Genomic DNA, 25,997 nt, shown 5'->3' on the forward strand with positions numbered 1-25,997 from the left:
ATGAGGCACATTATAGAAATGCACCTGTCCTAACATGTAGAGATATTGAATATCTATGTATTTTTACACAGAACATCTATAGGTGAAAATGAGCACTCCCATAACAATCCTAACTGTGATCATAATACCTTAAATATTTATCTTCATTGTTCACATTCACAACTCCAGTTAGGATATTTCATGCTGAATGAGTTAGAAATGTTTTGGTAAATTTTAAACTGAGCAAGCATGTTTCACTAGAGATCTTTCTTAAGAACGTGACCTCTATATTCAACTCTTTGCTAGAGATTCCCACTTGCATTTATATAGGTATCTCCAATTTAATATGTTCAAAGATAAAACAAACCTTGAGGTCCTATTGGCCTCGTGTTAGAAACTGAAGAATTATCCTTGGTTTTTCCTTTCCCTCTGATGTGATTTTTGTCTTCTAGTTACCTTTAGAATACGTCTACATTATCTATCCCACATTACTCTATTTTAGGCCATCATCTTATCTAGCCTGGACAATTTAAACAGAGTCCTAATAGTCCCCCTGCTTTCAGTTTAACCCCTACCAGTACAGTCATTCTTGGACTTTTTAGACTTTTCAAAGACCTAACATTGCTATGGGGGCAAAGTCCAACATCCAAGGATCTCCTATGACACTCTGCTTATCTCTTTAAATTCACTTCTCTCTTTCAGTTCCTGCCTTCACACTCTGTAATCCAGGTCCAGTCACAGTAACTTTCATTCAGTTTCAACAATGCTCACCTTCTGGTATTCATAGATGCCACTCCATGTGAGCTGTATTCTCAGTGCCTCTTTTGGGCACTCAATACAAAATTCTGAATAAGAATGTTACTGGGTAATTTACCTAGAAAGTTCCTCAATTTCCTGTTGAAATTTAACAATACAACTTGTAGACCCAGATCGCAGGTCTTCATCCTCATACTATTCTAGTATGGCTAGAACTCAAATTCTCATTTGTGTGTATGTGTATGGTATATACTTATATACTTAAAAATTTACAAAGTTGTATAATTTTAACTTTTACTTTCCAGTTTCTTATTTAATTTAATATTCACAACAAACCTATGAGTTAAGTTGCACACTTGTCCTTAAGGCTATCTTAAAGTAGAAATAACTAAGGCTCAGATAGGTTAATTTGTATGCCTAGTAAGGGGCAGAACTAGGACTTAAAAACACGTCTCACTACATCAACTGTCATTTTCTTTATACTCTGTGTCTATAGTGCCTCATAAGAGAGTCCTTCATATTACAAATGCAGACTTTAGTAATGCCAACCTGAAGCCTCCCTACATGACAAAGTATTGGAAACTGCTTTCCAATGCCGAAAATCTCGAAATTTGTCTGACACTGCTGATAGATAGTCTCTGTTTATGACAGTGGTTATGATACTTGAATTATGGTGTCATTTGAAGTCACTGAGACTCTTTAAGATGTTTTTGTGATTATTGCAGTGATAATTATTCAAGCTTCTGTTATGTCTGTGCCAATGCATCTTGAGTGAAGAATATAGGCTGTTTTGATTTTATCTTTCATATAAAGTAAGCATGACTTTAGAAAAAAGTATTTTTTGAATAGAATGCTTCTCAAAATATTGTCAGTTGTCTTTGTTCCATTGGACATTATGTCCTGCTCTATGTAGAGCAGTATTTCTAATGGAGCAAGGCCATGTCTACACATACAGAAAAATAATGTGGAAAATGATTCCAAACTAATCTTTATCATAAATTGGACTCATCATATTTTTAAAAATGATTTTGTGACCCCAAGGAATGACCATCCTTTCTTTCTCTCAGCCAAAATGTATTATATAGGCAGATTGTGCCTAATTATTTTATATATGGAAAAAAATGCTTCTGACACTGTTTTATCACCATCTTGTATCAAATCTAAATAATTTTTAGTTTTGTGTGTTAATATATAGTTGATAAGGATGTACATCAAAGAATATCTTTTCATTTAAATGTTTCCCTATACTAAAAATTATATGTATATATGTTTTTGTATATGCACACTATACTATATATATGCACTATACATACTATATATATACTCCCTACATGCGAATGAGTTCCATTCAGAGAGCATGTTCGTAAGTCCAATTTGTTTGTAAGTAAAACAAAGTTAGCCTAGGTGCCCAACTAACACAATCAGCTATATAGTACCATACTGAAATAGGTTTATAATAGTTTTCATACAAATAATACATAAAAAACAAACACAAAAAATAGAGAAAACGTTTTTAATCTTACAGTACAGTACCTTGAAAAGTATAGTAGTACGGTATAACAGCTGGCATCGAGTGAACAGGAAAGAAGAGTTACTGACTGGAGTAGGGAGAGGAGGTGGGAGAGGGTAGAGCTGAAGGATCTTCAGCAATAGGAGATAGAGGGCAAGCTGCAATTTCACTCACGCCTGACGTTCGGTACCAGCTACATCACCGCTGCTTTTACGCTTGCTTCCGGACATCCTGGGCTTGAAATAAAGATACTGTACTACTGTACTCTATATAATACTGTACAGTAAAGTACACAAAAGCACAACCACTTGTAGAGGATACAGGCACGTGACAAAGTACACCAGACACGTAAACTAACTTACGTGATTGGACATGCAAACACACATGGGCATCTTTGAAAGTTCACAACTTGAAGGTTCATATGTAGGGGACTGTATATATATTTATCTTACATATTTCGGTTTGGTTTAATATCAAACACTTCTAAAAACTAGGCCATGTTTGCCCGTATCATGAAAAAACCCATATTGGTTGGAAAATATTTTATTTTTAGAAAGTTTCAGTTGGTTTTATTGTTTAATGTTTTAACAGATATAAGAAATGGTAAACAATGCTTTAAGCCTAAAAAAGAATAAAAGTTAGTTCAATACTTGTGTTCACCATTCAACAATGGTTGAAATCTATTTCTCTATTTTCTGATAGTATTTTGTTTCTTCTACTTTTATATTAGGGGTATTTATTTTTGGAATTTTATGGAAAAAAGTGAATCTTAGTAGTTAATTTTTCTTTAGTTGAATTTTTCTTATTCTACCACCTACTGAATGGCATGCTAATTTGTACATTTCTTCTTATAACCAGATGATTCATGCAAACTGACTTGTGAAAATGGAGGAAGATGCATTTTAAATGAGAAAGGTGATTTGAGGTGTCACTGTTGGCCTAGTTATTCAGGAGAGAGATGTGAAATCAACCACTGTAGCAACTACTGTCAAAATGGAGGAACTTGCGTGCCATCAGCTCTAGGTAAATAATTGAGTGGCATTGTATATTCAAATCAGTAATTTTCCTTATATGTGAAAAATCTACAGAAAATACTTAATGCTATGAATATAATTCCTGTTGTCTGAACAAATACATTAACAAAGATTAAATCTAATAATTAATTCAACGTAATCAGTGGCATTTTTTCTAAATTGAGTATATCAATCGAAGTCCAAGTCACAAAAATTAACAATAATAATGATCATTATCTTGTGTTAAGTGTGTACCATTGACAGGGCTCAGTGCTTATAGATATTCTGACTCTGGCTTAAAATGATGAGGCAAAATCAGTTTTACAAGCCTTATCTATTTGACTCCAAAATCGCTTTTTTTTTTTAATTGAAGTTTGCCTAATGCTAAAACTCATGTTATTAAAATTTTGATTTATTTTAAATATATGCATACTATATCAGTTCATCTTAGAGCCTCATAATCTCCATCTAAAATCACAACTGCTCTGTTGTCATTGCAATGTAGTATATTCAAAACATATTGCTTTGAAAACATCAGTTTACTACATATTAGGATATACTTGAGATTCTTACTAATTTATGCTATATCTATGCTCACAAAAAGTGTTTTCTATAGCACATAAGTGAATACTAAAACATATTTTCCTACTGACTTCTATTAAATTTAAAATATGCTCCCACTGGAAAAAAATTAACCATAATACATAATAGAAATATAATTTGCAAATTCCAGTATTAGTGCAAAGAAGATTATGCAACTATTAGAGTGAAATCTATGTACATTTAATTCTCCTACGATAACTGTGGATTTAGGTAGTCAGATGGAAAAGCAATCCATATGATCTTCACATCCCCTATATGGTAAATTTCTTTCTTACTGGGATTTCTCACTGCTTCTATTGCTTAAGCTATTCTTTGAAGTATTTAGCATAATGCTAACTGAAAGATCCACATGAAGAAGCATTTTCAATGGAGTTCAGGAGAAGCAAGCTGTTTTCTGATTTGCATTCTAAGAGTAAAAGCAATACTATTTCTTTGATAGTTTGATAGTTTTATACCTATAAATGTTTTGGACTTATGATTAATTGATAATTAAGATCATTGTAACTACTCAATAGAATTTTGAAAAAATATTCAGCAGGTTGATTGAACTAAAAAAGGGACTAGGAGTCTTACTACATATATTCATTCTGCCTGAGGGGGAGCTAGTCCATAAAGTATATTCTATTGCTGTGGGAAAAACTGTAGTACTGAGACCTTCATTGAATATGCAAATGAGAATCCATTGAATGTACGGTAAAAGGGTGTGACCTGTAATTATATTTTAGCAACACACATACCACTTAGCTTTAGGGAAGAAGCTTCTCTTATGCAAATGAGTTGTTTAGAGTTTTATTATTTAATTGTTAAGTTAATTTTCTCATTAAGATAAAAAAAAATCTTTGGGTTGTGACCAGATGAGTTTATTATATTTACCTTCAGAAATATTTAAGCCAGCTAGATAAAGAGTTTGGCACTCCAAACTATGGCTACCTATTCAACCTGCAATCAGTGTACAGGGACAAATCTCTGTGAAACATTGAATTTGGTATCCTGTTAATGGATCCTGAAATATATATAAATACAGCACAACTTTTGATGTTTCATTCAAGTCATTTGTCCAGACCTTGCTGCATTCTTAAAATCCATAATATATCAAGTTTATCTATGCACCCAGAGTATTAGAGCTTGATTTACATAGATAATATGTTCAGAAAAAATTATATTTCAAATTAGTAATATAAATGAGTTCCATATGAATTCAACTTGAGATATAGCCATGTAGTTTATTGTCTTATAGCATCTAATTATTAATAATAATATAATAGCTAATTAAGTCATTTACAAAGCATTTTTCACTTTTAAAAATGTGGTTTTATAAAACACTGTTTGGTATTATAGACTGTAGAACCTCATTATCTCCACACAAATGTTAATTTGTGAAACAAATCCCAGTGGGCAACTCATAGATTTATTCATTGTTGGTTTACTTACAGTTAAGCCTTTGGCAAACTCCTATGTGGACACTATATAACTAGGGTTTGGGGCAGCCTTAATTAAACTTTATAAGTTTGTGACAGTTGTATAGAACTATAATAATTGAACAAAGGAAATGTCACCAGTTAATTAAAGGCACACATCTGAGAGGCGTAATTAAAATTTTACATGTAGGAATGAATTTTTCCTCATTCCTTATGTTTTTTTGTAATAAAGAAAGCTAAAAACTAGGTATATGAGCTGTATCCATATAAGAAGGTACTACAAAATGAAATAGCTTGACATTGATTATATCAACAAGGATCCATGTAGTTAATTTCTGTGACCTGCTCATAGGAGGATACATTTAAGATAAAGTTTGCATTGGCAAAGCAATGCAAAATAGAATAAAGCATTGAATTATTCAGTCATTTTATATAGAAAATAGAGTATAATTTGTGGAATTATTTTTTCATCACAGATATAATGGATATTTATGTAATTATATGTACAATTAATCCTCACTTTTATGAATATTTATTCTCTAAGATATGTTCATTCTGTGTGGTACTTTCCATACTCTTATAGGTCTGTTATTTAGACTTTTAATGTTTCTATCAAAATGAATCAGGGTTTTCTACACAATTGATTTAGAGGAATGGAGAAAGAAAGTTTGTAAATTTGGGGAAATATTCTTAAATACTCCCACTCAAAGTTTGGAAGGCAATTCTAATTTGGGAAGTTTGAATATATGTAAAAATGGCTAGGTGAAGAGATGATGGTGCAGTTTTTTATAGTAGGCAATTCATTTGTATTGAAGTATTTAAATGAATTCAACAAGAAGACAGCAGAAGCTCTCTTTGTGTTGCCCTCTGTCACCACATCTGTGTATTTTGGCAGTGAAAGATTTTATTCCCAGAAATGAAGCCAGAGGAAAGAGGGCTCCCTTGAGGAAAGAAAAAAAATCAAAATCTTCTCACTGCAATGGAAAGGGCCCTTATAATAGCCAAGTAGATGCAGATAATTTTCTATCTCATTTATTCAAGATCTTTCTATCCAGGCCACTGCCCCAAATATGATGGTAGTATATGTGACTGCCATGAATTATGATCAAATATGACTGCCCTAAAAATGTTTGCTCAAAGGCAAGTTAAGCTAGGAAATTTGGGGCACCTTTGAAACAGCATGAAACAGATGATGAAACATATATACTGATGTCTCTCAAGTCACATATGTATCTGGGCTGTAAAGTACACAGTCACCTAATTAATATCTTGATGAAGGGTGAACATACATTTAAACAGTCCCTCTTTGTTTTTCTTTCACTTTATATTTAAATGAGGGCTGTTTTTAATTTAAATTAAGCTTGATGTCTTAGCTCCCTTAGCATAGATATTGGTTATATTTAGAAAGTGGTGAAAGCTGGGTATTTGGTCCTATTTGCTTTTTAAGAATCCAAGAGAATAAGTTGAAAATATAAAATTGAAAACATAAAATAGTTCATATAGTTTAAAAATTAAGCGACACAGGAATATGTAGCTTTGACAAATCAATGGAAAAAAAAACGTAAAACATAAGGAGCAAGTGGCAGAACATGCACATATATGAACAGAAACATATATAAAAGCAGAGAAAAGTGGGAAAAGAGGGAGGAGCCCAGTCAGACGTAGGTGAAACCAGCATTCTTAAATCAGTACCAGAAGAAAATGTTCATGGTGCAAGCCTTGCAGCAAGCAGTTTTGAATTACTCAGCAAGATTTGCAGGGCAGAAATAGACACACATGTAGAGAACAAACGTATGGACCCCAAAGGGGGAAAAGCGGCAGGGGGGGGGGGTGGTGGTGGGATGAATTGGGAGATTGGGATTGACATGTATACACTAATATGTATGAAATGGATAACTAATAACCTGCTGTATAAAAAAATTTAAATAAAATTCAAAAATTAAACAAAAAACAAAACAAACAAAAAAGTTCCAATGTCCTTTAACTAAATAATGTCACTTTTAGAAATATATTCCAAAGGTTACATAATAATGAAAAGTAAAATATTTAGAAGTGAAAATGTTCAATGTAGTATTGTTCATAATATAGAATTGGAGATAAAAACCTAAATTCAAGTAGTTAATATATAAAATATAGCATATCTAAAAAATGAATGTTACACAATAAACAAAACTATAATTGTAAACTATATAATAATAGAGAAAAATATTCACATTTTATTTTAAAGTTAAAAAGCACAAGAAAAAACCTGCTTGTATACTATGAGCCCAATATGAAAAAATTGCATATGTAATAGGTCCTTCATTATACTTCTGTATTTTCTAAATGTTCAACCATGCTTTATTGTTAGAATCAGAAATTAAAATAACACTACTTATTATCATTGTCAGGATCACGATAATTAATATATATTAGACTGCTTACTAAGTGCCAGGCACTGTTCTTGGCCCTTGAATCTTCATAACAAACCTATGAGAGAATGAAAGTAAGATTCTCTCTAACCGTGCTGCTGGCTTCATGAGTCATAGTTACTGGTTCGTTTGGACCATATGGTGAGAGCAGTACTGAACTATTTAGTCTTATAGCTCTCTAGGCTAATGTCAGAAGGCTTGAGTTGGCTTACTTGTATTCACAGAAAAGACAAAAATGTTTCAGTCTCATTTCCACAATGTTGGCTAAAAATGAACGTTCCATAAGTATAAATAGATTGTGACCTATAATTTGAAACATGTCAGAATATATTAAGTAGTACCTGGAGGAAAGCTGGATAAAGCCCACGGTTCTTTATTTTCTTTGTCAGGCTTTGCTGAATAGTTCTCTGTAATCTTTGTAATACTTAAGACTACCCAACAGCTATTGCCAACTTGCTAAAATTATGTATAAAAGGGCACTCACTTTCAGTCCAGGAAAACATTATATTAAGTGGAAAAGTAGAATGTCAAATCTCTTTATCAAAAAGACTAGCAATTTTTTAAAGCATTCAAAACTTTTATTACTTGAATCTAAGTCAGAAGTGAAGACAGATTTCACCAAGGAGAGTGTCTTGGGTGTTAGAGGTCAGGAGACAGGCTTTCTGATTGCAATCCAGTAAGTAACTGAATGATGCTATGATGATTTGTCTCTTGGCTTATTATTTTATTCTGTAAGAAGGAACAAGAATGTAACTTTTGTCCAAATAGTAAAGACGTTTTGACTAAAGATGTATGTAACTTTTAGATAGCATTTTCAGAGAAGAACATTCAATGTAAATGTGTATAAATATGCCCTGCATTTTAAATGTCAGTTAGATGCTTTTATTACTTAGACTCAATGTGTGTGTCAGACTATTTGAACTAAACAATGACTGAATGCATAGAAAACTAGTTACGTATAAAATGTTATAACCAGGGACAAAAATTTACAAGCACAAGACCAAGTTAAACAAGGTAAGCAGTGCGGCTCACATAGAAAAATGAGTATGAATTCAAATAAATAGCTTAAGAAGAGAACCAATCAATAATGTTCACTAGCAGATTTTATCTACCACTCAGAAATAATAAGTATAGTCATGGTCTCCTAAGAAATTCACATGTAATTACTTTTACCTAGCATTCCTTCATCACAGTCAATCACATTTTTTTCTTAAATTTATTTTTTTTTATTGAAGTATAATTAATTTACAATGTTATGTTAGTTTCAGGTGTACAAAAAAGTAATTCAGTTATATATATATTATTTTTCAGATTCTTTTCCCTTAAAAGTTACTACAAAATACTGAGTAAACCATACATCTTCAGGTGTTGTGTTTAGATAGAAAAAAGTTATAATTTATTTTTCCAATATTGAGCAGAGAGGTTATTTTGCCTACTAAAATCATACAATATCAATTAAATCAAACTGATGAGTAGTATTTTTATAATCAGCTTAAAAACTGTTTATTAAATAAATCTAGCTTTTAAAGACACACAGTTTTAAATCAAGTTATTGAAAAATGCCAACAACCTACACCTGAATAATATTCAAATGAAAATGTATGCTTTTGAGAAACATATTGATTGATATATTACTTGACTAAAAGCTACCCAGCAAATTTTACTCTAAAATTATTAGCAAGTATGCAGTAATTCAATAATTATAACATTTTGAAAATTTTACAAACATAATTATTGTCATATTATAGTGACTACTATAATTGAATTCTCAATTCAAATGCCAAGGATTCTAGTAACTTCCTTAATTATATTATTTTATTTAATTTGAAACACTCTATTTGGCACTTTTTAGATGTAAGCTAGCATGATTAAGTAAGAAAACCAACACCTGAGAACATAGATTATGTCAAAGTCAGTTCTCTAAGACATTGTCTATTATCACTGAAAATCATCAGTATTGTCTGCCCATATCAGAGAAATTTCTGTGAGTATATAACTAAAGATAACATATAGTTAAAGATTTGTTTATCTAGATGTAAATTGTAACCACGTCACGTAAATTCAATGCTCATTTAACAGGGACTAGTGATAAATCTTTATGATATCCATATAATTACTTATATAATAAGAAAATATTTCACTGTTATGTATATTAAAATATACTGTTTTGAACTGATATATATAGATTACCTATAGGCATGTTTTGTTCAAAAGAATGAAAATGGAAAAAAATGTGCATCAGGATTCCATATGGAGTTTCTTAACAAAGGCAAATGTACTCAGTGAAGGTTAAATAACAACCAAAATTGAGGATTTGTTTAATAGCAATACTAAGAGTAATAATAACGCCAATGCTACTATTACTAATAAACCTACAATTATTGAGTACTTGCTATATGGCAGGCATTGAGACAAGTGTTTTACCAGCACATGGCAGGCATTGCTATCACCATTTTGCAGAATGAGATCCAGAAGGAGATCCAGTGAGGATGTCTAAGTTTTCCAAAGCCACACAATTAATAAATATATAACCAGGTTTCTTTCTCAGGTCTTCCTGATTAAAAAAAACAAAAAAACCCAAGTAATTTAACTTTGTACCAAATTTATTTAATTACTATTAAATATTCTTATGAAATATTTTAGAATCAACCATTTTTACTGAGACCGTGGTTTTTGGTATATAAGGGCCATGCAAGAACAATGAAGTTTAGAGAACTCTATGAGCTTCCAAGGCATTTCCAGTTTTTCTTATGAGCATTATAATCTTCAGTTGTGCTAACGGATATTACTAATATTTATCCTTAACTGTAGATGGTTAGTGATTGTAGTTATGTACTTACCATGTTTGACATCAGCTATTACTGGTTACCTAGTTAAATTCAAGAGTTTATTTTTAATTTATGTTGTATGAAAATTTGCTGCAACAGTTTATATGAGATAAGCTTCCATTTATCTATAAACAGAAGTAATATATAACTACATTAACCTCCATTTATTATATGCATACATCTAGCAAGGCACTTTGTTAACGTGTAGTGTGGAACTTAATACGGCACTGGGAGAGCCTTCAGTCTAGTGAAAGCGTGTGTGCTACTGAGGACAATGTTTATGAGAGGAATTTTCTCTCTTAGGGAGTCATGGGAGGAGTAGATGAACCTGTTGAACAGCCAGAGATATCCACACAGGGACGTAAAACAGGGAGTGAAAATGAAGGTCTGAAATTTAGGAAGGAGAATGAGCCCAGAGTCAAAAAATCGAGACCGAGACATTCATATAGAGAGATCATTACTGAAGCCATGAAATTGGATAATATCACCAGAAAGAGAGAGAAAGAGAACGAAAAGACAATTATAAAAGAGCAGTCAGAGAAAAAAGGGAATTCAACAACGCTAGTGTCTTAGAAGCCAAGTGCAGATAAAATTTTCAAGTGTAGATATTAATAAATATAAAATTATGGAGAAAATTTGAGGAGGAGGAGGATTGAGGAGAAATCAGTACATTTAGGGATTAAGGGATTAGAGGTAAGCTTTGCAAGAGTACACAAATATACAGTAAAGACAACACCAACATTAACTTCTCCATTCCTAATCCTTTCTTACCAACAGGGAATCAGAGTTGATTTGTAGGAGCAGTACTTACATGTTGAGAGATCTGGCCTGTCTTCAGAGGGAACAAAGAGAAGCAACAGATTGACCCATTATTTTGTATATTAAAAAATAAAATCTACAAACCCAGTGAAGGATTGGAATGTGACTTTATGATCGAGGATTTTACTTTGTCATGTATTGGTAGAATTGGAAGCAGTAAGTGTAGCTTTCGTTCGAAAAAAGCTTGAGAATGTACCAAATTTTGAAGTTATACAAGTAGATAGATGTGGCAAATATTAGGTTTGGTTGTTTTTTTTTGTTTGTTTGTTTTTTTTGTGGCATACGGGCCTCTCACTGTTGTGGCCTCTCCCGTTGTGGAGCACAGGCTCCAGACACGCAGGCTCAGCGGCCATGGATCATGGGCCCAGCCGCTCCCCGGCACGTGGGATCTTCCCGGACCGGGGCACAAACCCGTGTCCCCTGCATTGGCAGGTGGACTCCCAACCACTGCACCACCAGGGAAGCCCATTAGGTTTGTTTTTGTTTGTGTTGTGTGTGTGTGTTCTTTCTTTTAACGTGTAGGATTAAGCATATTTAGGAGATAAAGAAGACAGAAGGACCCATTCTTCAAAGTTTAAAAATGTTGGAGTTTGAGATGAAGTTTGTGGGGAATACCTGTTCTATCCCAGCACTGCCACATAAACAAATTCAAATTTAATTGTATCTTAAATAAATAATGCAGATAAAGTGTGTAATTTAAGAAAATTTTCAGAATGATTTTTCTAGAATGTTACAGTGCCTTTGTAGACAGGGTCACAGAGTAAGTCATACCTGTAAGTGGTGAATCTCAATAGGAATAACAATAATATTCAGAGCTAAAATGTAACTGATTGCTTTCTATGTGCCTGGCACAGTTAGAAATGTTTCTCATTTATTCTATGTGATTCTACACAATAACCCCATGAAGTAGGTACTATTATTATCCCCATTTTTACACATGAGGAACAGAGAGCTGATATTTGCGCATGGTCCCACACCAGTAATTGGCACAGATAGTCTATGAATCCAGGCAGTCTGATAACCTACGCTGTTAAAGTCTTAGCTAAGAATGCTATAGGAACTAGACTGATTAGAGCCAGCAAACCCCTCCTTCCCCTTCTTCCTCAGGTCAATTGACGCTCTTTCTGATTGAGCTACCTTCACAGGCTGTCAACACCCCAGCTCCCTGGATGCATCACTGCTATAAATCCATCCCTTAGTCATTGTAACAGTGCTGTTTCCTTTTCAAATGTCAAAATCAAATTCAGCTACCTAAAAAATCTTTATAAAATGAATCCAGTGCAACTTGTTAGGGTGCACCCAGAGCGATTCTTGAAAATATTATCTGGAACCCGTTATAAAATTCTGCAGCTGATGGTTCATTTCCCATCAGCAAACAAAAGATCTGCTGTATCACCACACTGTTTCAAGTTACATAATATTCTCCTGAATATGAAGATTTATACTTATCAAAAATAAATCTTCTCTTCAAAGGAAGAGAAAGAGGAGCTTTTTGAAAATAATTCAGCTGGAATCTAAATGATGAGAGGCATATTCTAGCTGGGGGACAACCTGGTCACTCTGCCCTAGTTTCAAAACAGCTGTAGATGAGATGAAAGCATGGTGTCCTCTCTCTGAGCGACTGGAACAGAGGAATTTTCAAGTGCCTTAGCAGGTTGGGTTTATTTCTTTCAAACTTCTATCATTTTACTTTTTTTACTCCTAGTTTCTTAAACAAAAAGAAAAACACCTAGAAATTAAGGTAGAAAAACTTATATCTACAATGTATAAGTTGTACGTTGTATGGCACTTTTTCTGATTGTTCTAATGCATTTTGATTTCCCCTTATACTTTCTATACTGTTTGTTTCACATTTAGCTCATGTTAATTTGTGTTCCTGATTGTATGTTCTATTTCTCTGTAAGTTGTTCACTGGTTCTCATTGATGTAGATGAATTACTTCTTTTATTCAGGGCTTTCATTTTCCTTAGTGACTATGTTCTAACAATTATCTATCCTCTTCATCCTCTACCATCATTCTCGTTTGTGTCTATTTGTCTGTATGTAAGCAACAGCTAGAAAACTCACTACTTTTATAAGAAAAATACTTGGCTAAAAGTTTTAAAGCTGTTTTCTGGCAATAAAAAAATATGAGGCTATTTTATACATATTACAGCTTTTAATGTGTATAAATTTTACCTTGTTTCTTAACCTATTAATAGGCATTTATCTGCCACCAAACTAAAAACACATATAAATAAGTTTTAAAGCAATAATACCCACTGTAAAAATGTATATAACTTTCTTCCTTGAGAAGCAATAGCTTCTAGCATTTGTAAGTGTGTGGAGACCTTTCAAAGTAAACTAAATAAATAAATTGTGGAGCTCAATTTATTCATTTTCTTGGAAATGCAAGTGGATTTTATTTGGAGATGTTTTATTCACTTAAGAATGCTTTTCAAAAATATATATGTATAGAATTGTCCTTCAAAGTAGAATGTAGAATCTATGGCAACAGAAAAAAAACTTTTATCACTTTTACACTTCAAGTTTTAAGCCTTATACTTAATGCATTTTTCTGACCATTCTAATTATGTTGCATGTCAACAATGGTGAGAGAGGAGATGGTTGGATATTCTCTGATACTAGACAACTAAATGACATTTCCTGAGTCCTAGTTAACTGAGATCAATAACTGAATTTCTTTGTTATTCCCTTTCATGTTATTAGTTTATATTTGTACAACCTCTAAACTTTATTCTGCCCCCATTACAAATGTTAGCCATTCATTTTGCTTTGTTTTCCTTCACTTCTCCTGAAGAGCTAATTCTAGACTCCATTTTCCACTCAGTTCTTGACAGTCCAGGCAGTTAGAGAGACTCATTCTTGATATAACAGTTAACTGTGTTACATTCAAAACACCTTAAAAGATTGTTCACCTTTCATTGTGATGTTAGTTCCCACAGAACAAATAAAATATCCATAGATGATCTGTCAGATTTGCTATTGTGTGCTATTAACATTAGATTTCTTAAATCATCTTTAGACTACAAGTACAGTCCTTCACCATGAATAAAAATATAAAATGAAATAAAATAGGATTCAGTAAGTGCTTATATACTAAATGCAGTATGTATATTTATATCAAATAAAATAATATTCATAAATCTTATTACAGATGACACGTCCACTTTAAACTTATTAAAATCTTTATTTATAATAAGCCTAAGCTCATGTTTTATGTAGATACAGCAGTGATTGGTACCTGATGATTGAACACTGGGAAATATGATTGTCTCTATTTTATATTCTAATGGCCAGCACAATCTGCATTACCATATGAATAGAAAAAAAATAATTGAAAAGCAAAATGGACATGAAAACAGAAACACAAAGAATAACACAAGCACTTTAAAGCATACAATGTATGTATGAATGTATAATTGTTCATAAAATGATCTCTGATTATTTTACCTGAAGTGAACCTGAGCGATCTTCTAACCCAGGCTTCGTTGGAACGTGGGGAAGCTGAGACACAGAGAGGTCATGTTACTGTGTAAAGTCACAGATTAAGTAGTGGACAGACTTTGCTCCAAATACTGACTTCTTGATTCTTACCTAGTGAAGATTCCATATAAGTAAACAATTTTGTCAACTAATTGCCTTTTCATTACCTTTTTTTTCCCAATAGGGAGACCCACCTGCAGCTGTGCACTAGGGTTCACTGGACCAAACTGTGGTAAGACAGTCTGTGAGGATTTTTGTCAAAATGGAGGGACCTGCAGTGTTACTGCTGGGAACCAGCCTTACTGTGACTGCCAGCCTGAACACACTGGAGACAGATGTCAGTACTGTAAGTGAAAGCAACACCCACAAGACAGTCTGACAGCAGGCTGTGAGCTGTACATTAAGTAATCTTATCACCTAGATCTACACTCCATTACCTCAATTTCAGCCATGCCCTATTTTTCAAGTCCACCCCCTGTCACCCCAAATCTAACAATTCTTTACGTTGTTCTTCATCCATCTGTTATTTTAAAGATTCTGTTTTTTCCTTTCCCAGCTTAGATTCCACGGTCCATCACTGCAGTCATTCCCTTGTATACACCCTTAACAATCTTGCTCCCTCTCCCCTCTCTTGTACTTTTCTAGAAAACCATAGCCATGGTTAAATCCAGTTCTTCATCTGTCCTGAACTGGCACCCCACTGCTGAATGCAACTGAAAAAAAAAAAAATAGACTCGTCTAACTTGAGGTTTTATCACTAATCTCATATGGGCACTTACTATGGTTTCCACTGTATTTCATTAACCCTCCTAGATGTCTGTGTCACATCTTCTCCTTTCCCCCCAAACCTCCAATACCTGTGCCCCAACTTTATTCTCAGCTTTGGAACTTGCTTCCTATTTCATTAATAAAAAAAGAAGCTGTCTAAAGAAAACTGCCACAAGCTCCCACCACCAGATCCCTCAAATTACTTTGTCCTACACCACATCCTCTGTCTTCCTTCTTATGACTAGGGACCCATGTGATGTCTAATGCTACACTGTCCACTCCTACATTATATCCCTCTTAGATACTCATGGACACATCTCATACAACTGTCCCCTCTTTCTTCTGCCTTATCCGTGTTTTTCTTTTTACCTAGTCCTTTCTTTAGAAACTTTCCTTTGTGCTCACATCCCTTTCTAGCTACAACTTCATTTCCCTGCTCATTTGTTTTAACCTAAGGTATAGTTGCTCTACAATATTATATTAGTTCCAGGTATACAGCATAGTGATTCAGTATTTTTATAGATTATATACCACTTAAAGTTATTACAAAATAATGGTTATAATTCCCTGTGCTGTACAAAGTATCCTTGTCGCTTATCTATTTTATACATAGTAGTTTGTATCTCTTAATCTGATACCCCTATCTTGCCCCTCCTCCCTTTCCTCTCCCCACTAGTTTGTTTTCTATATCCATGAGTCTGTTTCTGTTTTGCTCTATACATTCATTTGTTTTATTCTTTAGATTCCACGTATAAGTGATATCACACAGTATTTGTCTTTCTCTGTCTGACTTATTTCACAAAGCATAATATTCTCTAGGTCCATCTACATTGCTGCAAATGGAAGAATATCATTCTTTTTTTGTGGCTGAGTAATATTCCATTGTATATATACATTTTCTTTATTCTTCTGTTGATGGACACTTGGGTTGCTTCCATATCTTGGCTATTGTAAATAGTGCTGCTGTGAACATTGGGGTGCATATATATTTTTCAATTAGTGCTTTCATTTTGTCCAGATATATACCCAGGACCAGAATCATATGGCAGTTCTATTTTTAGTTTTTGGAGGAACTGCCATACTGTTTTCCATAGTGGCTGCATCAATTTACATTCCCACCAACAGTGTACAAGAGTTCCCTTTTCTCCACATCCTCGACAATATTTGTTGTTTGTAGACTTTTCGATGATAGCTATTCTGACAGGTGTGACATGAGAGCTCGTTGTTTTGATTTGCATTTCTCTAATAATTAGTGATGTTCAGAATCTTTTCACGTTAACCATCTGTATGTCTTTTTTCAGAAAAATGTATTTTTGGGTCTTCTTTCCATTTTTTAATCAGGTCGGTTTTTTTTTTAATGTTGAGTTGTATGAACTGTTTATATATGTTCAATATTAACCACTTATCAGTCATATCATTTGCAAATATTTTCTCCCATCAGTAGGTTGTCTTTTCATTTTGTCAGTGGTTCCCTTTGCTATGCAAAGCTTTTAAGTTTAATTAGGTCCCATTTTCTTTTACCTTAGGAGACAGATCCAAAAAATACTGCTACAATTTATGTCAAAGAGTATCCTGCCTATGTTCTCTTAAAGTCTTATGGTTTCAGGCCTTACATTTAGGTCTTTAAACCATTTTGAGTTTTTTTTTTTTTTTACATATGGTGTGAGGCAGTGTTCTAATTTCATTGTTTTACATGTAGCTGTCCAGCTTTTTCAGCACCACTTGTTGAAGAGACTGTCTTTTCTCCATTGTATATTCTTGCCTCCTTTGTAAGATTGACTGTAAGTGCATGGAGTTATTTGTGGGCCCTCTATTCTTTTCCATTGATCTATGTGTCTGTTTTTGTGCCAATACTATACTGTTTTGATTACTATAGTTTGGAGTATAGTCTGAAGTCTGGGAAGGTTATACCACCAGCTTTGCTTATTTTTCCCCCCTCAGGATTGCTTTAGCAATTTGGGGTCTTTTGTGGGTCCATATAAATGTTAGAATTATTTGTTCTAGTTCTGTGAAAATGTATTTAGGTATTTTGATAGGGATTGCATTACATCTGTAAATAGCTTTGGGAAGTGTGACCATTTTAACAATATTAATTCTTCCAATCCAAGATCATAGATATCTTTCCATTTCTTTGTATCATCTTCAATTTCTTTGAACAATGTTTTATAGTTTTCAAAGTGTAGGTCTTTCACCTCCTTAGTTAATTTTATTCTTAGGTATTTTGTTCTTTTTGATGTGATTTTTAGAAGAATTTTTGTTTGTTTGTTTTCTCTTTCTGGTATTTCATTATTAGAGTATGGGAAAGCAACAGATTTCTGTATATTAATCTTGTATCCTGCAATTTTACTAAATTTATTTATTAGTTCTAATAGTTTATGGGTGGAGGCTTTAGGGTTCTCTACATAGAGTATCATTGTCATCTGCAAATAGTGACAGTTTTACCTCTTCCCTTCCAATTTGGATATGTTTTATTTCTTTATCTTGTCTGATTGCTGTGGATAGGCCTTCCAATGCTATGTTAAATAGAAGTTGTGAAAGTGGGAATCCTTTTCTGTTCCTGAATTTAAAGGAAAAACTTTCAGCTTTTCACTGTTGAGTATGATGTTAGCTGTGCGTTTGCCATGCATGGCCTTTATTATGTTGAGATATGTTCCCTCTTTCACCATTTTGATGAGAGTTTTTAATCAAGAATGGAAGTTGAATTTTGTCAAATGCTTTTTCTGTGTCAATTGAAATGAACACATAATTTTTATGCTTCCTTTTGTTAATGTGGTGTATCAAATTGATATATTTGCAAATATTGAACCATCCATGGATCCCTGGAATAAATCCAATTTGATCATGCTATATGATCCTTCTTATATATTGTTGGACTTGGCTTGCTAATATTTTGTTGAGGATTTTTGCATCTATATTCATCAAAGATATTGGCCTCTTGTTTTCTTTCTTTCTTTCTTTCTTTTTTTTTTTTGGTAGTGTCTTTGTCTGATTTTGGTATCAGGGTAATGGTGGCCTCATAGAATGAATGTGGAAGTGTTCTGTTCTCAAATTTTTGGAATAGTTTGAGAAGTATATGTATCAGCTCTTCCTTATATGTTTAGTAGAGTTTTCCTATGAAGCCATCTGATCTTAGAGTTTGTTTGCTGGGAGTTTTTTTTTTAATTATTATTATTATTAGAAATTCAATTTACTACTAGTGATCATTCTGTTCAAATTATCTGTTTCTTCTTGATTTAGTCTTGGGAGGTGATTTGTTTCTAGAAAATTGTCCACTTCTTCTAGATTGTCCAATTTGTTTGCATGTAACTGTTTGTCATTGCTATTGGTTGTTATTTCTCCTCTTTCATTTCTGATTTTGTGTCCTCTCTTTTTTTCTCAGTGAGCCTGGCTAAAGGTTTATCAATTTTGTTTATCTTTATCAAAAAAACAGCTCATGGTTTCATTGATTTTTTTTCTAGTTTTTTGTCTCTATTTTATTTATTTACTCTCTGATATTTATTATTTCCTTCCTAATACCCTTATGGGCATTTCGGGGTATATGACTCTTTATTTTTCTCTTGCTGCCTTTAGAATTATCTCTTTATCTTCAACTTTTGCCATTTAATTATTTGTCTTGGTATAGGTCTCTGTTTCACTCCATCTTGTTTGGGACCTTCTGTCCTTCCTATATCTAGATATCTGTTTCCTTCCTCAGGTTTTGGAAGTTTTCAGCCATAATTTCCTCAAATATATTTTCAATCTCTTTCTCTTGCTCTTCTCCTTCTGGGATCCCTATAATGCAAATGTTGGTATGCTTAACATTATCACAGAGCTCTCTTAAACTGTTCGTTTTTTGTTTTTTTGGTTTTTTTTTTTTTTTGCGGTACACAGGCCTCTCACTGTTGTGGCCTCTCTCGTTGCGGAGCACAGGCTCCGGACGCGCAGGCTCAGCGGCCATGGCTCACAGGCCCAGCCTCTCCATGGCATGTGGGATCCTCCCGGACCAGGACACGAATCCATGTCCCCTGCATCGGCAGGCAGACTCTCAACCACTGCGCCACCAGGGAAGCCCAAACTGTTTTCACTTTTTTTAAAACTTGTTTTTCTTTTTGGTGCCCTGATTGGATGATGTGCAGTCTTCTATCTTCCAGATCACTTATGCATTCTTCTCTATTACTTACTCTGTCCATTCCTTCTACTGTGTTTTTATTTCAGTTGTTGAATTCTTCATTTCAGTTGTTGAATTCTTCATTTCTGATTGGGTCTTCTTTATATTTTCTTGTTCCTTGTTAAAATTTTCACTGTGTTTATCTATTATTTTCCCTATTCAGTTAACATTCTTATTACCAATGCTTTGAATTATTTATCTGATAAATTGGTTACTTCTGTTTCATTATTTTCTTTCATGGTTTTTCTTTTGCTCTTTCAGTTGAGAATATTTCCCTCCCTCTTCATTTTGCTTAACTTTCTCTGCCTCTATGAATTATGTGAAACAATTACCTATTTCAGTCTTGAGGGTGTTCTTATATGGAAACATTTCTATACAGACTGTGTGTGCTCAGTGCCTTTGGTGGCAGAGCTGGATTTGTCCTGTATACAAGTCATGTCTTTCCTTAGGGTGTGCTGGCAGCTAACACCTTGGTAGAGGATGGGGCTGGAGATGGAGGGGCTTCAGCTGGAGCTGGGTGTAAGGCAAGAGTTTCTCTTTGCTCGATGGACATATTGGCCCTATCAGGGCTGGGGTCTGATCCCAAGTTGCTGAAGCAAAAGCCATGAGGGTCATCCCCAAGGTACCTCAGTTTCCTTTAAGTGTGTGCTTTCCCCTCTCCCAGCACTGAGACCCTCTTCCCAGAGTAGGATAGTGTCAAAGCAAGGGGGTCTCACATGGGCTCTCAGCCCATGTCTGTCTCAGACAGAGGTTCAAGCTGTCTCTGATGCACTGCCTGTGCAGGCATCAGCAGTTATTTCCCTCACTCTGTTCAGATGCAGCTTCAAGTCCAAGTCCCCTTTGTCCCTCAAAGCCAATGACTCCCCATGGCCTCTATTGCCACTGCCCTATTGTAGAATCACACTGCAGGGAAGGTGAGGCCTACATGGACTCTCTGCATATGTGGGGTGTGGGCTGTGGTAGAGCAGCCACTGTCAGAGATCTGGGTGGCTTCTGATGCACTGCTTGAGTAATTGCCATCGATGGCCATGGCTGCCCAACCTGGGCTCCACCCTGGAACCTGTCGCCTCTGTGTCCCATAGTTGAGTTTTTCTCCCCAGTTGTGGCAGCCCCAGATTGAATGCTGCACTGTGACATGCAGCAAGCAGGGCTGGAGCATTTGCTCAGCTTGGGCTAGGCATGCACAGAGGTGGTAAGAAAGCCAGCCAGGAAGTTTCAATCTGCCCTTTCTGCTCTGCCTTGAGGGTAAGCCAGTATGCATGCTCTCCTCAAAAGCAGCGGTTCCTACAGCCTGTTAGTCCCAGTGGCCCTCCAACTTAACAAGGGGGCTTATCTCCCCTGTGTAGGACTCAAGCACTAAGCACCCAATCCATGGCTCTCACAGCTCACTTCTCTAAAACACCCACCCCTTGACTTCCATACGACTCTGCACATTAGAATGGGCTCAACAGCTTTTATTAAATACAGTTTACCAAGTTACCTCCAAAGACTTTGATCCTGTTAGCCTGAAATAGGACATCTATAATATTTAAAGTTTTCCAGGTATTTCACATATATGACCAAGATTGAGACCCACTGCCTAGATGATTTCAACTAATTGGCTTTTAATACCATCCAAATATGAATGATTCCAAATTTATATTTCTAGCTGAACTAGCTGTTGCCTGAATCCCAGATGTTTATACCTAAATGTCTATTTGACAGCTTGAGTTGGCTCTAAATTAACCTGATTTTCTCATCCAAAAATTTGTCTACCATAGTTTTCCCTGTGTTTGTAGAGGGAAATACACATTGTTCAGGTCCAAAAATCTTGGAGTCACTTTTGACTCCTCTCTTTCTTTTATACCCCACCCTTATTCTCACATTTACCTTTAAAACATACCCAGCATCTGAATGCTTCTCATCACCTCTATTCTCACTACCCTTATAGAAGCTACCAGTATCTCTTACCTGGATTATTACTAATTTATCTCCATGCTTCCTCTCTGCACCCTCTGTATTTATTCTCAAAATAGCAGCCACAGTTTTGTTTTATCCCCCCAAAAAACTGATTTTTGATCTCAGTCACATTTACTGAGATCTTTCTACATCTAAGCACTCTTGTAATTACTTCTTTTTTTTAAATAAATTCTGTTAATCCATTTAATCCTATGAATAAAGTAGCTATTTATTTTTATTCTCATTTTACAGAGGAGGCTACTAGGGAGGCATAAATAGCCTCCTGAAGATCGATCACACAGTTACTAATTGGGAGAGCCAAGATTTAAGCTCATACAATCCAACCCCAGGGTCCACACCCTTAAAAATTACTTAACATTGTGGTCCCCAGATTATCTGATATCTTTGAGGACCTCACAGAGAGTGGCCTAGGTCTCTGGTCATTGTAGAAAGTACATGGAACAACATAGAATCAAACTATATATACTGATTTATTTGAGAATCAAAAATAATATTAAATATTTTTTCTCTGATATTATAGCAGGAGACCACTTCTGCAGCAAAGAGATTCAGTTTTTTTTTTTAATCTTTATTTGAGTATAATTGCTTTACATTGTTGTGTTAGTTGCTGCTGTATAACAAAGCAAATCAGCCTTATGCATACACATGTCCCCATATCCCCGCCCTCTTGAGCCTCCCTCCCACCCTCCCTATCCCACCCCTCTAGGTGGTCACAAAGCACCGAGCTTATCTCCCTGTGCTATGTGGCTGCTTCCCACTAGCTATCTATTTTACATTTGATGTTTCCTTTCCTATATGTATATTCTCCTCATGTTAGGTCAGCCTCTTTTCAACATATATAGATGCCACTACCCTAATCCAATGCCCTTTTCACATTGTTCACCCAATTTATCTCTTAAGTGATATGCATCACAGACCAGCAGTTTATCTGGCAAATACAGTCCAGTTATATGTGTGTATCCTCCTCACATGTTACTTGCATCCTCTCATCTCCCGCCTCTCAACATAGCATAATAGTCCAGCACAACTCTCATCTACTAACGTGCAGGGTTTTTTTTTTTCTTTTCAGCTCCACATTTCCCACCACACTGAATGATGTCCAAGTGAATCAGGGCAATGCCAACCATGATCCTGCATAATACAGACCCTACTTGCTATCCCAACTATTTTTGCACTCTCTCCTTTATTCTACTAAAACCACACTGATCATGCTTCTCCAAAGGTCAACTTCCTTGGCATTGTGACTTTCTCATGCTATTCTCTCCCTTTGAAATGCACTTTCTTCATATTTCTCCTCACCCTAATCTCTCAGTGCCAAATCCTATCTGTCTGTCTCTGTCCAGCTCAAAAATCATTTCCTTTTTGAAGTTGTTCATAACCACCCTCAGTTTGAATTAATCTCTCTGTCTTCTAAATTTTCAAGTCACTGCTTCTTTATTTCTTTTTAGCTCTATTCACTTTTACCTAGTGTTATTAGTTGTGTATATTCCTTCTATTTGTCTGGGATGACCTCTTTGAGGCCACACCCAACAGTGGCATTGGTCAAATAAACAAATGAACAAATACATAATCATAGATAAGTAAATGAAAGCAGTTTGGAGGCAAGTTTATAAAAGAATTATCAGTGTAATGCTCAAAAGCTACATTTAATTAGGGTACAATCATATGGTATTTTTGTGTGGAGCTGTTTCTCAGTTCCCAATTGGTCCATCATCATGGTACACCAGCCTTTTTTGTTTTGTTTTGTTTTGTTTAAGGTGAAGCATCACCATATTTGATTTTTTTTAAACTAAGTTAAAAAAAATACTATGTGGCCATCATTATCATGATTTGTATTCTTAAAAAGAATAAATTCAGTTGGCTTATATTTTAGTTAGCAACTTAATAGAATCACAGTCTGAGGTAGCCTGATGCATTATAAAAGGCTGCATTATAATTTTATTATCACTATTAGCAATCATAGCACCTTTTACAACAAAGCACTTACTAAAATTAACCAATTAATCCTTAGGCAGAGGTTAAATAACTTGCTCAAGGTCCCAGAGAAGTAATAGTACAGTCAGAATTGGACCCCAGGAGTTGTTGATCAAAATATCAACAAACGTTGATGCTGTTCTTTGGCAGCAAAATGTCTGTTGATGGTATCATTAAAATGATAAATCCAACAGCTGACAAAAGTGTAATAAATTTAGGATCTGTTAGATGCGAGTTGGCAAGGTTCAATGGACCTGGTGTTCTGTCAAAATTGTATCTTGCATATACAAAATCTTCTCTCTATAAATGAAGAAATGACAGAATGGTTCATTACAGTGCCTAATTAAAGGTCCATTAGTGGGAAGTAAAACATCAGTTCTTAGTTGTTCTGAGTAAAAACATTTCACAACACTAATGGCAATATAAAATCCGAGGTCTGAAAAGCAAATTAATTTTAACACCAGTGCCCAGGGAGGAGAGACAGTGATAAATAATGGCAAAAGAAAAATTAAGTATTCTTTTAGTCAAACAAATATAACTCCATTTCATGCAGTTCTGGAGCAAGGATTCCTAGTATACATCAACAAAATTATAAGTATGGCATTCTTCATTTAAATCTGGGTGTTCAGTATGAGGTCAACAATATCGGAGGTTATTTTTAATTAAACAGTAATGATATCAGGGCAGAAGAGCCAAGGAGGACCAATTCAATCTGTGTCTAAGAGCCAGGTATTCAAATCAAATGGCAATCTGTTTGTCATCTCACTGATGTTTTCAAAGTCCTCTAGTGACCTGCTTGAGGAACCATTATAATGTCAATTTGAACTCAGTTTATTAGAAATATACCTGTATGGCTTGCTCCCACTGATTCCAGTAAGTACAGACATTAAGTAGTATCTCAAGTTTATAAAATTTGGAGTATCTGACAGTAATCCAACATGTCATCTATTGTAACTGGTATTAGAGCCATAGTCTATCAAGTAACTTATAAAAGTTATGAACTATAGTTTTGAACCTAACATATGTGAAGACACAATGGGATTATTTTTACCATTTTCCTTCCAGAGCAATTTTATTCCATTAGTCAGTTGGTCAGTGAACATATTTTGGAGTTTACAGTGAGCCTGTCCCTATGTTAGGCATGGAGGAAACAGTGGCATCAGAGGTATTTCCTGCCCTCAAAGGGCTTACAGTCTAATGTATGATTCTGAAAAGGAAACAAATAGGGCTTCCCTGGTGGCGCAGTGGTTGAGAGTCTGCCTGCCGATGCAGGGGATGTGGGTTCGTGCCCCGGTCTGGGAAGATCCCACATGCCGCGGAGTGGCTGGGCCCCTGAGCCATGGCCGCTGAGCCTGAGCGTCCGGAGCCTGTGCTCCGCAACGGGAAAGGCTGTAACAGTGAGAGGCCCGCGTACTGCAAAAAAAAAAAAAAGGAAACAAATAATAATTTTAATGACCAGTTTAATGAAACACAAAGACCAGCTCCCAAGAAAGAACACAGAATTCAGCCCACAGAAAAGATTTCTTGAAGGAATTATCTCCTAAGCTGAGACCAGAAGAAAGAAAAGCTAACCAGGTAAAGAGACAATGCATTGAGTGGAACAGCATTTGCAAAGGCCCAGGTAGGGAAAGCCTTTTGAAATTTAGTTTTTCTTTTTCTATTTGATTTTCTTAGGGGAGGGCCGGCAAGAGAAATAACACTTACTGAACATACATAATGTGTTGGTCACAGAGATATGTGCTGTTATACTTTATTTTATCTGATATATGAATATAAGATATTATGACAAATGCTCATACAACCCTATGAGGTTAGTATTATTAGTCCAACTTCATGAATGCCAAAAAATGTGATGAAGTCATTCTCCCTAATCTGCAACATAGGAACCACAGTTTACAGCCTTGCAGGTCTGACTCCACAAGGCTTCTGGTGTATTTTCCTGTCGTTTAATAGCTTTCCCATTCTATTGCATCTTTTTAGACTCACTATTGAGAACACTCAAAGCTCAGTTGGCACACTGGCTCAACCTGGTCTTTTCAAGTTTCTACTCCATTGAAGAGAGGTTTTAATAATTATTTTAACCTTGACTTGATTCAGACTATGGCAGGCCCAAGCAGAAGAGACCAAAAGACTAATAATGACCAGGAAAATAGAATAGAATCTTTTCAGTTAGTATGAAGGCCAATTAGAACTGACCTTTGAACTCCAAGAAAGGACCATGACATAAAAGTGAAATTATCAATTGGGAGTAGCAATTGCCTAGATATTCAAGTATTCAAGATTCTTAGAACATTCACACCTAGAGTATTAAAGTATTTTGGAGCCC

At 34.9% G+C, this 25,997-nt stretch overlaps 1 protein-coding gene across 1 annotated transcript in view; it reads left to right on the plus strand.

Moving 5' to 3' along the window:
* Positions 1-25,997, plus strand: part of LRP1B (LDL receptor related protein 1B) — a gene marked incomplete at its 3' end in the record, with an annotated part of 2,330,707 nt that overhangs the window by 2,241,786 nt on the left and 62,924 nt on the right. Inside the window, exons 104-105 of the mRNA XM_081243013.1 lie at positions 3,104-3,268; positions 15,008-15,169. Coding sequence (XP_081099139.1) covers positions 3,104-3,268; positions 15,008-15,169 — 327 coding nt within the window. The remainder of the gene's footprint in view (positions 1-3,103; positions 3,269-15,007; positions 15,170-25,997) is intronic.

This window comes from Mesoplodon bidens (assembly GCF_964165515.1).
Source record: "Mesoplodon bidens genome assembly, chromosome: 8".
Classification (NCBI taxonomy): domain Eukaryota; kingdom Metazoa; phylum Chordata; class Mammalia; order Artiodactyla; family Ziphiidae; genus Mesoplodon; species Mesoplodon bidens.